At 36.6% G+C, this 15,321-nt stretch overlaps 1 protein-coding gene across 15 annotated transcripts in view; it reads left to right on the top strand.

The window, feature by feature from the left end:
- The window catches only part of DLG1 (discs large MAGUK scaffold protein 1), a 162,005-nt gene that overhangs the window by 87,784 nt on the left and 58,900 nt on the right, over positions 1–15,321 (top strand). For 9 of the 15 annotated variants that reach the window (XM_054207237.1, XM_054207236.1, XM_054207238.1 and 6 more), the window contains 2 exons: positions 10,053–10,151; positions 14,279–14,332. In XM_054207237.1, coding sequence (XP_054063212.1) covers positions 10,053–10,151; positions 14,279–14,332 — 153 coding nt within the window. Of the gene's footprint in view, positions 1–6,331; positions 6,690–10,052; positions 10,152–14,278; positions 14,333–15,321 lie in introns of all 15 variants that reach the window. The other 6 variants (XM_054207241.1, XM_054207247.1, XM_054207244.1 and 3 more) reach the window with 2 other exon arrangements.

Below are 15,321 nucleotides of genomic sequence, written 5' to 3'. Positions count from 1 at the left end.
GGACAGAGAGAGGAGAGGTGGTTTGCTGAGATTATTGTTCATATTTGCATGAGGTTCTTAGGACTTGAAAGTGTTACTTGTCAACCAGCCACTGGGTACTGTGCTCACTGTGAGAGAGCACTGGTGGTTAGTTTTGTAGTTCCAGGTTCCTCATTTCTGCTTTGTGGGTGTCCATTTATCTCATACGCAAAGCTCTACTTTCTCTACATAGTAGAACTTCATCCTACAAACCGCTGGACAGTCTGTCTTATTCTATATTATTATTATATTATATTTTTTCTTTTCTGCACTAAAAATTGCTTACTAGGCCTCAGCAAGTATGAGTCTTTCTGTCACTGCTTTCGCTGCTTTACTTCTGCTTGGGTAATCATGGTGCAAATTGTTCCTCACTGGATTGTTTTGGTAGTTGAAGATTGCAATAAAGAATTGGCAGTAAATAAATGGCTTATTTGTCTCAAAATCAGTTCAGATCATCGTTACCATCTGTGATTTTATGGATACTCTGCTGTCACTGCTTTTTCCTTTCAGAGCTATTTATGTATGTTTTAAGTTCAGAGTTTTAAGTTCATTTGAGTTCATTATAAAATGCTGTGGGGTTTGAAGAGAAACTAGGTTATAGAATCAATTTGTTGACTGAGTTTAAAAAACAAACAAACAAACCACCAGATAACCCCTATGGTTTAGTCATATCTAGCATGCTAGCTGTGTGTCTTTAAAATAGAGTGCTTGTATAGATACAATTTTCAAAAGCCATGGTTTACTCTGAAAGAAGGTGAGATCTAAAGTAAAGTCACAGGCCTTCAGACTAGTCCTTTTAATCTACAAGGGCTGGGTGTGTAACCTTTCCATTTCTGGGATCCAGAAAAACTTTCATATCTTTGTTGCAGTACTTACATGAACTAATGTTATAGCTCCAAGATCGCTTGTCTGTCCTCAAAATCTCTCAGTAACACCATTATGTACTAACATACCCATCCTCATGTAGACACACCCTGACCAGCGGCTTCAGGCTCAGCTTCTTCGTTTCTGTGCTTTCTGTCCAAACTCTCCTTGGAGAGACCTGGATAGCATCCAGGTGGAGATGTGGGTATTTTTATTCCTTTATCCTTAGGAGACCATGGGAATAAATTGGTCTTTGCTACATCTTGGTAAGGAGCAGGGAAAGCCCTCGAAGGGGTAGAGCAGTGTCAGAAACCCAAATATGAAGTCAAAAGTTCTTCATCCTTGTATCGGTGCAGAATGATAGGCAGGCTTAATTGTAACCACCTATGGGTTATGGCCATCATAATTAAGCTTATCATTTACCCTAGCCAGTCTCCTAAGGTTTTTGTTTGTGGTAAATCAATTTATTGTTGAAAAATAGTATGGAGTATGCTGACTTGAACAAGGGAATCTGACCAACACCTCCACACCCATGGTAGCACGTGATACAAATGCAGTTACAAAATTATAAGCACGAGTGGTTAGAAAGCTGAAAAAGTGCATGTATTTTAAATAATTTGTTTTTTAGCCACTGTGTATGAAATAGATACGGTGTCCATTTCAAAACTGGAGAGGTACTGTACTAACATGCTGAGCAAGTTGGATGGGTGAGTTTATCAGATGGAAAGTGCATTTTTAAAGCAAAGTAATGGTTTGTTGATAGAAGAAAACCTTTCTCATGTGAAAGAAATAAAAAATCTGTAGAGGGAAAATCTTTAATAAAAGTCATACTTAATGATATGGTATTAATGGTACTCTTTTTTTTTGGTCGTTCTGCTTCCCATCCTCTGTATTCGGCATGTTTTACCCTCTAGACTAGCTTATCAATGATGGCAGTACTCATGCCTGGGTAGAATTGAATCTCGTGTCTTTGCAGTTCTCAAAATTCAGATACATGCAGCATATTAGCATGTCTAATTGTGTTATATGCTGTTGTGATATATGAACTTTGTTTGGAATTTCAAGTCAATACTTGCCTATGTTCAGATAGTCCTACACTTTTTTAGCTCTTGTGAAACTGGGTAATTTTTTCTTTGATTTCTGTGAAATGCTGTTTTGATAGTAGGGAAATACTTGTGATACGTTTTATTTTCAAATCCCTTTGATGCTCCATTTTGTTTGCAGTCCTGGAGAAATACACTCAGGAAAAATATGCTTGTCTTAAATTTATTGCTTAACAGCTGAAGTCACTGCCTGTGGTACTAAGGACCTGCGCAGGCCACAGGATGACACTGACTTAGGGAGGAGTATGGCAGAGATGGGACATCAATGTTAATACTACCTGTGTGCCCTGGTTTAGATGCTCTGGGCAGCACACAGCCAATACAGATTATGACCGAGGATGGATGGTAGTTGATGGTAGTTGTGCTTTACTCTTACCAAAGTTAGATTCCACCAAACAGCTTATAAATCCCTGACGGTATGTTTAAATGAGTGTTGACTCTTGTGAGTTTGAGGAAGACAGATACATAGTTCTTAAAATAGCAGGCTTCGCTGGTGAAATGTCCTGTGGCATTCTAGGATGTAGTTCAGAGAAAAGAGAAAACTACACTGCCAGACCTTAAATTATATATCTCTAGAAAGAAAATATGCCATTTGTGTTCAGCTTTGTCATTCTCTATTGAATCAAAATTGTTTCTTCCTACTATTTTTAAAGTTTTGTTCACTTTGGAAGATATTTTATTTCCTACTTTCAAGAAAAGGTAATGAATATGGGCTTGTTTTCATCAGTCGAGTCATATTAACAGAAGTTGATGGTTTTGTGGTATCTGCTTGAAGGCAATGGATAGGGTTAAGTACAAAATTATTTTGGGAGGATTCTCCCAGCTATTAGAGTTGCTTTTTGAAGTAATGAAAGTTGGTTACTGAAGCTTTAAAAAAGACCTTTGCAGTAGACAATGCTGGTCAAATATTAGTACTATTTTCCCTTTCTGTGGGTATTGTTGTTATCCAGCTATTGAGTGGGTGTTACAGAATGTGGAAGAAAACGATTCTTGAAGAAACACTACTTGTAAAACTATTCCTGTCACTTTAACAGATTGCTGCAAAGAAGTATGCACTGCACATTCAATGTAGTAATTTAAAAGAATGAAATATTGATGATTCAGCTTTGTGTTAGCAACAAATTGTTCAGAGTTAGTGTGTAATATGAAAGCACAACTTGATCCTGAACCCCCTCTGGTTATGAAAAATCACTTAGTGCTTGATACTAGAGTGAAGCAGTTCATGGTAGTAATTAATACAGTCAGCAGAGAACACTTGTGAGTTCAGGCTTTCTGCAGTCAAAAGACGATTTAACAAACCTTTGCAGTTTTAGTTGCAGAACTGCTTTTTCCTGCTTTGAGTTATGCAAACGTCCCCACTGCATCGCCAGATCTCTTTTTTCTCTACCAGCGGGACTGCAAGGCAGGCTCTGCCTTATCTCAGACGTGCAAACGTATTTTGGCAGAATGATCCCCCTGACTTTCAAATATCTGATTAATCTCTTTTAATATCATGCTTCTTGCTTTCTCTACTTGCTTTTTTCCTTCCTTTTTTTTTTTTTTGCTGTTGTCTGTTTTCATTTTGTTTACACCATGATTGTTCTAGATAAGCCTTACTATGCTTTGATTATGTATTCCTTCCCTCTTCTTCCCACGTTTTTTGACCAAGATGCTATATTCACTTTCCATACTTGCATAACACTGAATTTCAATACAGCCCTAGCTTTTTCACTGGAGATGGCCCTGGCACACCATGCAGCCCTGGATCAGTTAGGTGTTCTGCCTGTATGTCATGTTCCTTGGCTGTGTTTTGGTGCTTGGACTATTGCTCTTGGAGCTACAAGTGCCTTCAAAGTTTTGTTTTCCTTTAATTATTGATATCTTATTGATATCATCTCAGGGACCAAAAGGCATGAGGACTTCCAGAAAAAAACTTGTGTCGTTACCAGTTATCTGCTACATCATCTTCATTCTTTTGCTACTGAAGTCAGTGTGGCTGAAAGCACACTGGAGAGATGTGAATTCCTCTGTCTCATCTTCTGCCTTGTGTCTTTCTCTTTCTTCTTTGGAGGAGGGTATAGGAAACCAGACACTGGGTTTCCAACAATATGGTATCCAGCACCTCCTTCCCTTGCCCTCACTTTCTCAAAGCTGATTCTCTTTTTAATCAAGAGGCTACTTGGTCTGTGTGTTTTCAAAAATGTTGATACCTCCGGGAATAAGGTGTTCCTTATGAATCTGGATCGCATATTTTGGGGTTTATTATGTATGCAAGAGAAAAGCCTTATACCTCAAACTTCTTGCTTTTTACATGTTGGTAATTAGACAATGCCATGCTGGGTAGAATATAGAAATTACTGATATGCAAGTAAAATCGGTGTTATGAATGCAGCCTGATAAACCTCATGCAATCTTGATAACACCTCTGGAAAAAAACGTTCCTTTGTGGTCTACAAAAGCAGCCATTTGGCACACTGTTGCCAAAGAGGATACTGATAGACGCTTCTATGCAAGACCCAGCCTCAGCTTGCATAATCCTGCAGGCTGGGGAATGTGCCTCAGAGTTGCTTAGTATTAACGCGTCTGTGGAAATTTCTCAAAGGAGAAATAGTTCAAAACCAGCACATCACAACTGTTTACCTATATGCACATTCACAACATGCTTATCTTCTTCTCTGCCTTTGCCCTTCAATAACAAAATGTAGAGATTCTTGAGCTGTCTGGAACAGAACAACCCAGGTGCATCTGTCCATATGTATTAGTGGGGCACAGTCCTCCAGCTCCCTGATACTTCAAAGGCAGAAAACATGCCTACCACACACATGTGCAAGTCTGCAAATGTTTTTATGACCAGCGCACTTCCAGCTTCCTGTCACTGGCCAGAATCCTTTCTGTCTCTGCATTTATAAATATTGCATTAATGATATGTTATGCATCTCTTGATTACATCCATTCTGGATAGATGAGACATGGCAGCTCTTGGTGATTAGAGGAGCATCTGTCAGTTCCTATTTATGTCTTAATAGCCATGCTATAAATAACTGGAAATGTTTGTACTTAGGTCTGTATTTCTACGTTTTTATTCTGTGTGTAAAAATTATGCTGACTCATATTAATTAAATATTCAGATTTGTTGTAGGAAAGTGGGAGGGAGAATAACCATGTTTTAATGCCATGAACTTGATGAAATCTCTCCATTTTATCCAAATACAGTACAGCTGACCTAACCAAGCTTTGTTTCCTATGGGCTGGTGTCCTTCATTCTTATCATACCCGGCATCAGGTATTCAGATTCACAGCATATTCCTAGAACAGACCCATGGGGCAAGAGGCAGATGGTGTGTGCTGTGGCTGGTCCAGAGCCGTGCACATGCTGGTTGTGTGTCTGCTGTCGAGAAGGCTTGAGTCTGCTTCTTCCTTCTGTGAGGTTAGGAATATAGGTGTCTCTATGTAGCTGTTGATTTTCATGTAGACTCTGGGAAATTGTTGATCCTTACCTCTTTTTAGAATGATTGTTAAAGTCAAATATTCAACAGCATGATTAAACCAAACTGGCTCCTCAACGTGTACTTTTTTTGAGGGGGAGGAGGCATAGGAGTTGTCTTGGGGCTTTTTTGTTGTGAATATTGGGGTAAAAATGTAATACAGAGATTGTGCATCCATGGCATTAAAAACTGAACAAATAAAATAATAAAGAGCTCAGGTTTATTTAAATGTCTAAATTTTACTTTTTTTTTTTTAGCTTTTAGTTTAAGCAATGTGCACCTTAAAATTGTGGTCTCACAATGCTGCTGTATTTCATGGAAATACAACTCTCAAAATTATTAAAACAAAGTAATTCTTGTTATGTTCTGAACAAACTTGTTTTCTTTGATAGAAGTTTAATGTTGAAAACTTGTACAATGTGTCTGCCCATTCACAATTCATATACTTTTCGTCATTAGCTTCTTTAAGCCCCCATAAAGTGTTCAGGAAAGTAGAGGAATTGATATATTTTAAAATCTTCTAGATGTAAACCTTGGAGGAGTTTTGAGGTGATAAAATATAACAAAATTTAGGGATAGTAGGAGCTTATGGAAGAAAGAAAATAACCATTTGTAGCTGCTTTTTAATAAAGTCAGATGATTTTTGCCATCTGTTCAATAACTTGTGCATTGCATCGATTATTTATGCCCAGAAAATTGGCTGTTGTGTGGTGGTTCAATGGTGCTCTTTAAATAGACTGAGAGAGTACACAACATGCAGTACTAGCCAAAACAGCATTTTCTGTTTCTTCCTATGACTGTAATCTAGAAAACAATCATATTTTGAACTTTCTCAGGGAGCAATATTTTCATTTATTTTTCCTCCATCTTTTTGGCAAAAAGGACTGTTTGTGTTGCTAGTTTCATGACTACTCACTGTCACAACTACAAATACTGTGGTGCTACAAATGACGGTGAAATGGGAACGCTCAAGCTCGATGATTTAACAAGGAGCCCGAGAATGGAAATACATCAAAATCTTCATATGCAGCCAAAGCAGTCTTTTCGGCATCAGCAGCAGGCACTGAGCTTTCATACGTCTTTTAGTTCATCCACGTTGCCAGTGTCTTCCAAACACAGAGGAAAATTTATAAACCTACGCGACAGTGTAAAAAAGAGTCCTACAAAAAGCACAGCAAAAGTAAAAGCTGCTAGTGGTTGGGTGTCTGATGGCTCATGTTCTAATTGTTCTTTAGAAAAGGTACGTATCGCACTAGGTATTTATAAATGTGCATTTCTGGTGCAAACTGTAGAAAGCGTGTCATGCTTTTTCTTTCTGTAGCTTTATCTCTTCTATTTCTGTAGACTTAATGTTACTTAATCTTCTTTTGTATTTTATTGCTTGAAATCAAAGTAGTAATAATTGAAATTGGGCTGGCAAAGCAGTACTTCTGTTCAGTGTTTTCCCATTAAGACTGTTGCAGCGTATACAGTGTAGGGTTTTTATAGTAATTTCTTGAAAGTGGCAAAAGTCTGGCTTGCTTGACTTTTGTGCTCCAAAATATGTCTTTTAGTACCTGACAAATAGCAGCATCATGGAATTTACTGGTTTAGTTGATCCGCTTCGGGATGCGTATGGTGCTTTGATTATTTCAGGTTAGTTGGTATTTCCTCACAGAAGGAGTTATTGTGTGTGTTGGTTAAATGTGAGAAAATGGGTGTGATTTTCCTTTTCACAACATCTGGATTTAGTGTTAGATTTGGGGACATTCTTTTTAATTCATCACTTAAAGGTATTATTATCTTAGCTTTTTTTAAACATATCACTTAAAATTAACCAATAATTTTTGTTTAGAAGTATGACAAAGTCTATCCTTACACTTTAAAAAATAATTACTTGAGATTTATTGTACTGTTGTAACAGAATGGCTTTCCATTGTAGGTGTTAGCACCTACGATGTTATTTAAGCTGATAGACTCTGTTAAAGTGAGTTATTGTTCAAGTCATGCATTTCTATATATAATAGTTTATCATACTTCTGTGCTGTAATTCATACATGCTCAAAACAAGGCTTTTAGTTGGCCTATTCTTGTCTTTGTAGTTTAAATTTGTGTCCATTAAAACCAGAATTATTAAATGTTGTAGTTGGAGACATATTAATTTAAAATTATTTTGAGGCTAGATTTTTGTTTTCAGAATACTTTAGCTTACTAATTTGGAGAATTCCTGAAAATTACAAATGTTTCTTGAAAATTCTTGAGAAGCAGAGCATTGAAAGCGAAACCCTGAGCTCTTGGAGCCTATTCAGCTGCTCTCGCAGATACCTGTATCATATAATAATTTGCAGACTGATTATGTGCCATAGTAAAAGAAAAAAAAGCATTCTTCCATTGTAACTATGTTCCAGGTCTTCTTGCTCTGAGGGTTAGGAATCTTTGAGTTTCTTGCATTGTCCTTCCTCGTGGTAGCCATAGTGCCTACTTCAGTTCACTGTATTCCATGAAATGTTGAAGTGAAGACAGTCTTACCTTCATTTGGATTTTACATCCTTTGAAGGTGATTGCCAGTGTTGTCACCTCTTCCCTCACCCACGTTATAGTAGAGGAGACTCAACAGGAACATTGCCAGGACACTTGGAGGAACAGGGAGTAGATTATAAGAGTCAGTGGGTATTAAACCATCAGCACAAAGGGGAAATAGAATGACAGCACTGATAGCTTATCAGACTGGAACCTGAAAGAATTAGAGGACTTTGAACAATGTCAGTTGTAAAATAATAAGGGTAAAAATTGGAGCTGGATGGGAGGGTTCTTGAAGCATTTGGGAATGAGAAGCCCAGAGAGAAGAGAGTTAAGAACTGAGAAAAGGAAGGAAGCAGGAAAATAAAGCTGCCATTTGGCGCAGAAAGGGATACAGATTGTATGGCCCATAAGGAAATGAACTATGGCTGTGTCAGTTACTTTGTTAAGTCAAAGGGCAGGGGAGTGTGGTCGATTTGTTTTTAACCTTCTCTTATTGCCGGCGTTGTAACTGCAAAGCTGGAATTTCTCTGACCAGCTGGCAATCAATTCGTCAGCTTTAATGTTGTGTTATATTTTGATATGTAATATGTGTATATTTGAAATTTTGGTTAACAGCATTTTTTTATTTTTTTTTTTTTACTGTGTGCATACATGGGAAGCTGCTTACTTTGGAACAAGGCAGAGTTGAAGGGGTGCTTATTTTTTTGCATTTGTAGGGCTGAGTGCTCACTCAAGCTATTTAATTTGATCTGCCCTCTAAAGATCACAGCATTCTTCCAGTAGCTGGAGATTTGTTGCACTGAGCATTTCCTGCATCCTTTTCAAAATGCATATTACCTTTGGTCTAGACCAATTTAGATTCTTCCCCACCCCCCTTTTTTAACACTTGAAAGATTGTGCTGTTGTCCACACATGTAAGGATGTCTAAATGACATTATTAATAATCTTTCGAGATACCAAATGTATCTTGTTCTTAAATCTTTCAATAACTGCAACGTTTTTCACCAGCTGTTCATTTTGGGTAGATTGACTTTGAGCTGATAAAAACCTATAGAAATGCCATGTGTACATTTAATAAGGGTTGCTACTCTTGGGCTGTTTCAGATTTAATATTTACTTTTACCCTTTAATTTGGTATGTGCTATTGGTATGTATCGCTTAGTGTTTTAAAATATCTCAAACATTTAAAATATATTTAATACTTTTATGTTCTGTGGTTTTGGTTCATTTTCAGGATTTAGTATTTTGTCATTATGCCTCATTATATTTAAAGATTACAAGAATGTCTTGGAACAACTAAGTTGCAAGAGCTCTGATCTGCTGTTCAGCTTGTAATTTTGATGACAGTTGCCAGTAGTTTATGTTGATGACAGCTTGTTGACAACCAGTATGTTAACATCTCAAAATTATTTGAGTCAATGTTATGCTCAAGATGCTATTTGTAATCTTGTTCCCTTGCAGCTTAAGTATCAGTAGCTTTCCTGGTTATAATTTTTTACACCAAAATTCTGCTAGTCTGAAGGTGTATGGTAAAGCTGTATGAAGATCTTTGAGAAGTAGATGGAATCTGTTTTAGGCGTTTCTGCCCATTTGACTAAAAGATTTTCTTCAAATTCCCCCCCTGGTTTAGAAACCTAAATGTACTTCTGTTTTTTCCCCTTTATCAAAAAGGTGTATTTACGTTGTTCAGTGCTATCAACTTCAGCCACTGTTTCCCAGCTTTTGCACACTGTTGTATAATGGTGAAGGGCTTATGTTGTGAAACCAGCCCACAAAAAGCCTGAGTCTGTCCATTGACATGAACAGGTTTTTTGTTGGACCCCGAAGTCTTATTACTTTGTACTGCCAGGTGAGTAACTTGGTATGAATGAGCAAAATGGATGTGTCTTACTACTTTGGGTTCTCTGACACGAGCATGTTATTGGGGATGTTCTGCAGCATGGTTACAGGTAATAGTTTGTCTTCAGTTGTGGTTATAGTTGCCAAAACTGTATGCTATTTCAGAATTATTTTTTTTTTAAGCTGCTAAATCTGAATCTCGTTTGTTTTAAAATGTTTTTCTAGTTTCCATTATTTTTGACATTTTGTTGGTGATTTTTAGCCCACAGAAGCTGTTCCTTCCTCTCCTCCCATTGTCCCTGTGATCCCTGTCCCACCAGTCCCTGCTGAGACCACTGTCATCCCATCCACCATACCACAGGTTTTTATTCTTTTTTTGTTAAATTTGTTCAACTTTTATTTATTCAGTTTATTTCATTGCTTTGTTTAAATCATGCGTTGGTTCTCTTACACACAGTTTTGAGATGAACTGTGAAATTGCTGAATTAGTAATACATTGGAGCTTCATCTTCATTTTTCTTTGTTTTAAAGCAGGTTTTAGTCCATTTAAAATGTCTATTTCTAATATCTTTTCATATGTAAGTATATTAGTTGTGAAATAGCTAAAGAAAAAAAAGCCCAAAAGAATGGAAAGAATAAATAGGATATTTTGTGTTCTCACATAATAATTTTAGAGCCGTTTCACCCTTACTAAAGTGTTATTGCTTGATTTATTTACTTATAGAAAAATGTTGTATCATCTTATATACAAACACTTAATATATGTCTTCCATCAGTAGTGCTTGCATGACGTTTCTTCTGTTCTTCAGTCATTTGTTGGTATTAGTGTGCTTGGGGGCATTTAGAATACAAAAGGGTTTTTTAGCCTTCTATTCCTAACATATCTGACTCATCGAATGTGCTTTCCTTCTGGACCTTCATCCTTTAGGTCGCATCATGTCAATGCACACACAAAAAAATAAACCCTGACAAGACAAACGAAAGCAGTAAACATGAGTTAACGTTAATGTCTTGCATGTAACTTGGAATATGTGACCACAGCATGGCAGGCTATGGAATAATTTAGGATAGGTAGCAGTTATATTTTTGCATGTTGAATGGCATTCTACTTCTATTTTTTGTAACTCTACTGTAATTTTCAGTGCAAAAATCTCAAACGATGAATGCACCCTTTCTGAAAAGATGGATCACTTTAGAATTGCTTGGTGACAGATATTTATTAGCTTAATTCCCTTTCAAAGTTATCTAGAATACTTGGATATTTTTGTAGTATACGTGTCAGTGTTTTTTTTCTTAAGGTCTGCTTTCAAGCTACGCAGCTAAACTTGCAATAGGCGGTAATCTTTTTTTATCTCTGCTACGTTGTTAAATTTTACATAATGCAATAATTATCAAAAGTTTTTACAGTTGGGTGTTTTATAGTGCAATTTCTAGTGGGTGTATGTTTACATGAATCTGTCATCTGTACTGTTCCCAGCAGGCAGACCAGAGATTTCATTGGTTTCGGAACTATTTCCTCCTTGCAGAGGGATTCTGCCCACATCAGGATTTGAGGCAGCCAGACTAATGCCACCAGTGGACTGCTGCTGTCAGCCCTGGGGGATAAAGAAAACTGAGTTTCCAGTAGTGTTTACTTTCAGGGAATCGCCAGTAGGCTAAACTTAATTTAAAGTAAAATAATTAGTGCTGTATGTGTTTATATTTTCTTTGACCGCCATTGGTGTGACAGTGTTAATGTCCACTGATGATGCTGGGTTACAAGCAGAAGAGCAAGAAGGCAGTGGTCTTCTGAGTGCGTATAAATGTCTGCACGAGTTAGCTATGTAATTCTGCATCATTTGTGATTCTAACCAATTAGAAAATGCCACAGAAAGTTATAATCACCTTTGGATTTCACAGATGCATTTTTGTGCAATAGATAGATCTCTCTATTTTGTTAGTCACTTTGCCCCTTAGGCAAGTCCTTAGTCTGCTTGTAAACAAACTTGTCAAATGGCTCTTAAATATTTGAACAAGCCCTGGCACAGAAGCCTGAAAGCGTTAGGTAATTTGGAGAACTCTTGCATAACAGACTGAAATACCAGGTCTTCCTTACAGAAACATTTGATGTTTTGTGTTAGTTGTTGCCCTGTGTCTTTGCAGTGTCCAGGCGTACCTTTGGAGTGCCTGGCACAAAGCTTTTCTGCTGCCTGCTGGGAAACGATGGTAAATTATTGCTTCTTGATGGAGAATTAAGATAAACGCAGAAAGAGTGTTAGGAACAATCACTTAATTTATGGAAGGTGTTTTGCATCTGTTGTCTAGTTTGTGTCTCAAACATACTGTTCACATAGAAACCTCACCTGCTAATAGCAATTTGCTTTTAGCTAGTTTTCCTCTTCTTTTTGTAAGACATTAAAAGAAGAACACTTGTCAGCCTCAAGAAAAAGACTCATGGGAAACCAGCTTTCACTGGCGCTGCTTCTGTTGAATATACTTGGATATTACAGAATCCTAATATTAAATAAAAATAAAATCCAAAATTGAGTGAAATGTGAAGAATGTGACTGAACTTTCAAAATTAACCCTTGTTTTGTTTTCTATTTATAAATTGAAAATCTTTTCATAGGTGATATGCAAATATAAAAGAAATGTATGTATGCTCCTCTCTTGTACATCCAGTGGAGTTTAGACTCCTAATGCCTCATATTCAGTCAAGTTCTTTTTAATGCAATGTATTGTTTTGTTTTTCTTAGAATTGTGTTAATTATAAAGCTTTTACAGGGATGGTGATGCATAATCTAATTGATTGGCGATTTTAATAGAGGATCTTGTTTTTAATTTAATCTTATTTTAATAGAACTTATTCTCGAATAAGAAACAGAAATTGGAATGTCACTCAATGGCAGAAAATGGTTGTGAGAGATAGCATTGTTTTGACAGAGATTTTTATCATGACAATAGTAACTAGTACTTGGTTTCTGTACTGCGTAAAGTGCACCCATGCTTCTACTGAGAGAATTGCTGGGTGAAAAAGGTGTTTGATGGCATCTTGACAGAGTCCTAAGTGTCATCCTTTTTGTTTCCTTTTTTTTAATAGTCTACTCTGTTAACTAGCACAGATACCACCTGATTTTAGTACTTATTAAATGATACAGGCCTAATTTCTGACAGCAACCTGGTAACAGGTTGATGACTCTCGTCTAGTGGTGGTAGATTATTTGTCTCAGTCTTTTGTGAGGAACTTCTGAGTCATTGCTTACTTCCTAGCTTTTGGAGGCTTTTAAAAATCATGAATTCTTCACAAGTATGTTGTTGTCATGGTAACAAAACTAAAATGCAGTGTATGAATAGGTTAATTTAATTGTCATGTTTTTGTAGATTTTAAGCTTATCTTTGAATGAGTTTAATACCGGCTTCTATTGCTTCCTGGTAAACTGTCCCTGAGTTTATTTACACACACACAGATTTAAAATAAAATATTAATAATTTAAAAAATAAAGAATGTCTTAATTTTAAAGATAATGGATTTTTATACGTATAAAAAAATCTCAGCTTCATTAAAGCAGTAAGCAGATTGACTTTGTTTTGTGCCATCAAGTTTGCAGGTCCTGGTAAAGTTAATACATCGACAGTATTTGGACTCTGGAATATATCTGCACACTTTTTTTTGTTGTTGTTGTTAGAGCAGGCTAGATGCTACCTATTTTAAAGGCAGCTAATTGATACAAAAATAGGAAATGTATTTATTTGACAGTATTTCAGATAAATACCATCAGTCTATATGGATTTTCTTTCAGTTGAAACCACATTCCTCACAGAAAAACTCTCAGTAACATCAGAGAGTAAAAGTGTTAGCTTATTCAACTAGTTCCTGTCTAGCAAGAATGCTATACTATTTCCTATTTCTATAGCAGTGATCTCTGACTGCTTATGGCTTGTGAAGCCGTAACAATTTTCTGATGGAAGCGTATGTTGCTATGTGGTAGCTGAATATCTGCTGTGGATTTGCTTTCATAAGTCAGTTTTGTAGATCCTTTTTTCCATAAGTTTGCATTTCTGTAAGTTTCCATTTTGCAGTTTGAAGAAGAATAAAGAAAGTCTTCCTGGTTGGAAGAAAAAGGAATCAAATGCACCATTTTTATTTTTTTTTTTAAGATATGGGCTGGTAAAGCAGCTTCTGGATGTTGTATCACAAATTACTAGGGTAACTGACATGTCACATGATAGCATGATTCAGTTTTTCTTTTGAAAAATAAGATAATAAATGACAGAACTTTTATATAAAGTATGAGCTCAGAGTTTTGGAAGAGTGTGATTTTGTGTCATGAAAGCACTTTGTTCAGAGTAGAAGCAAGTGTTTCAAAAGGTGGGGTTTTTTTTGAGATTCTCAAGCTGAGACTACGTTTTAACAGAAATTTGAGAAACAGTGAATTAAATGTTGTATGATTATCATTAACATTATTTTCTCTTATAATGTATAATTTTTTTTTTGTTCTCTTGTTAAAGGCAAATCCCCCTCCAGTGCTGGTGAATACAGATTCTTTGGAGACTCCAACATATGTAAGCCTACGTTTGCTTTCAATTATATCTTTAGATAATGTTTTCTGTATGTAGTTGTGTAGGTCTGTTGTTACTGATTAATAAAGCCTATTTCATGTCTCTCGTGATGCATGGTATCCTCAGCTGTCCTGATGGTTATTTGAAGTCCTTAAATAACTGTTTCATGAAGAAAAAAGCTGTAGATTGCAGGTGGAGGGCTCTGTGTGAGTACTAGTGTGTGACAGTGCAAAACACAATTGTTTGAACACTGAACCTCTGGAACTCCAGAGAACAATCTGTTTCTTCAACTGTGCAGGCAGATGCTTTAATATTTAATGTGCCATTTCCGTTGCATTTCTCATCAAACCACTTCTTAATGCAGTCGCTATACTTAAGATTTTAGTGCTCTGAATGTTCACAAAAGTGTGTTTGTTCTGTTTGAAACATTGAAGTAATAAGTGTAGATATGTAGAGGCAAAAATTCGTGTTCGTGAATGTGTTTTTTGTGATATGAATACCACTGGCATATAGAGACTTCGGAGGCTTTGGGTGTAAGTTAGTTTGGCATAGGTTTCAGGTCTGCATCTTCCTCCTACAGTTACTTATATCCCACATGCTTGTTGTTTTTTCTGTACAGTGTTAATGCCTGTACTAATTGCTTTATATTGTGTTTGTTCTAGGTACTGGTATTAGCAAGTAAAGAGTAAATCTTGTCCTGGTCAAAAGCATTCATAACTTAACAACATTGCTAGAAAGGAGCTGTAATAGCTCAGTGGAGACAAAAGTGTGAATTAACAATTTAAGCAGAAGACAAAAGATTAGTACAGTGACATAATTGTCTCAAAAATTAATCCTGAGTGCATTAATGATGCCTCTGACTAAAAGATCACAGCAGCAACCTGCAGCATGTGGCCCTTTTATTGATGTGATGCAGATACGGTTTAGAAAAGCATACTGAGGGTGAGGTGTCTTCCTGCACACACCAACTAAACCAGGAAAAAAAGATTAAT

This window comes from Rissa tridactyla, chromosome 6 (genome assembly GCF_028500815.1).
Source record: "Rissa tridactyla isolate bRisTri1 chromosome 6, bRisTri1.patW.cur.20221130, whole genome shotgun sequence".
Lineage (NCBI taxonomy): Eukaryota > Metazoa > Chordata > Aves > Charadriiformes > Laridae > Rissa > Rissa tridactyla.
This window is presented reverse-complemented; position numbering and strand designations above follow the sequence as displayed.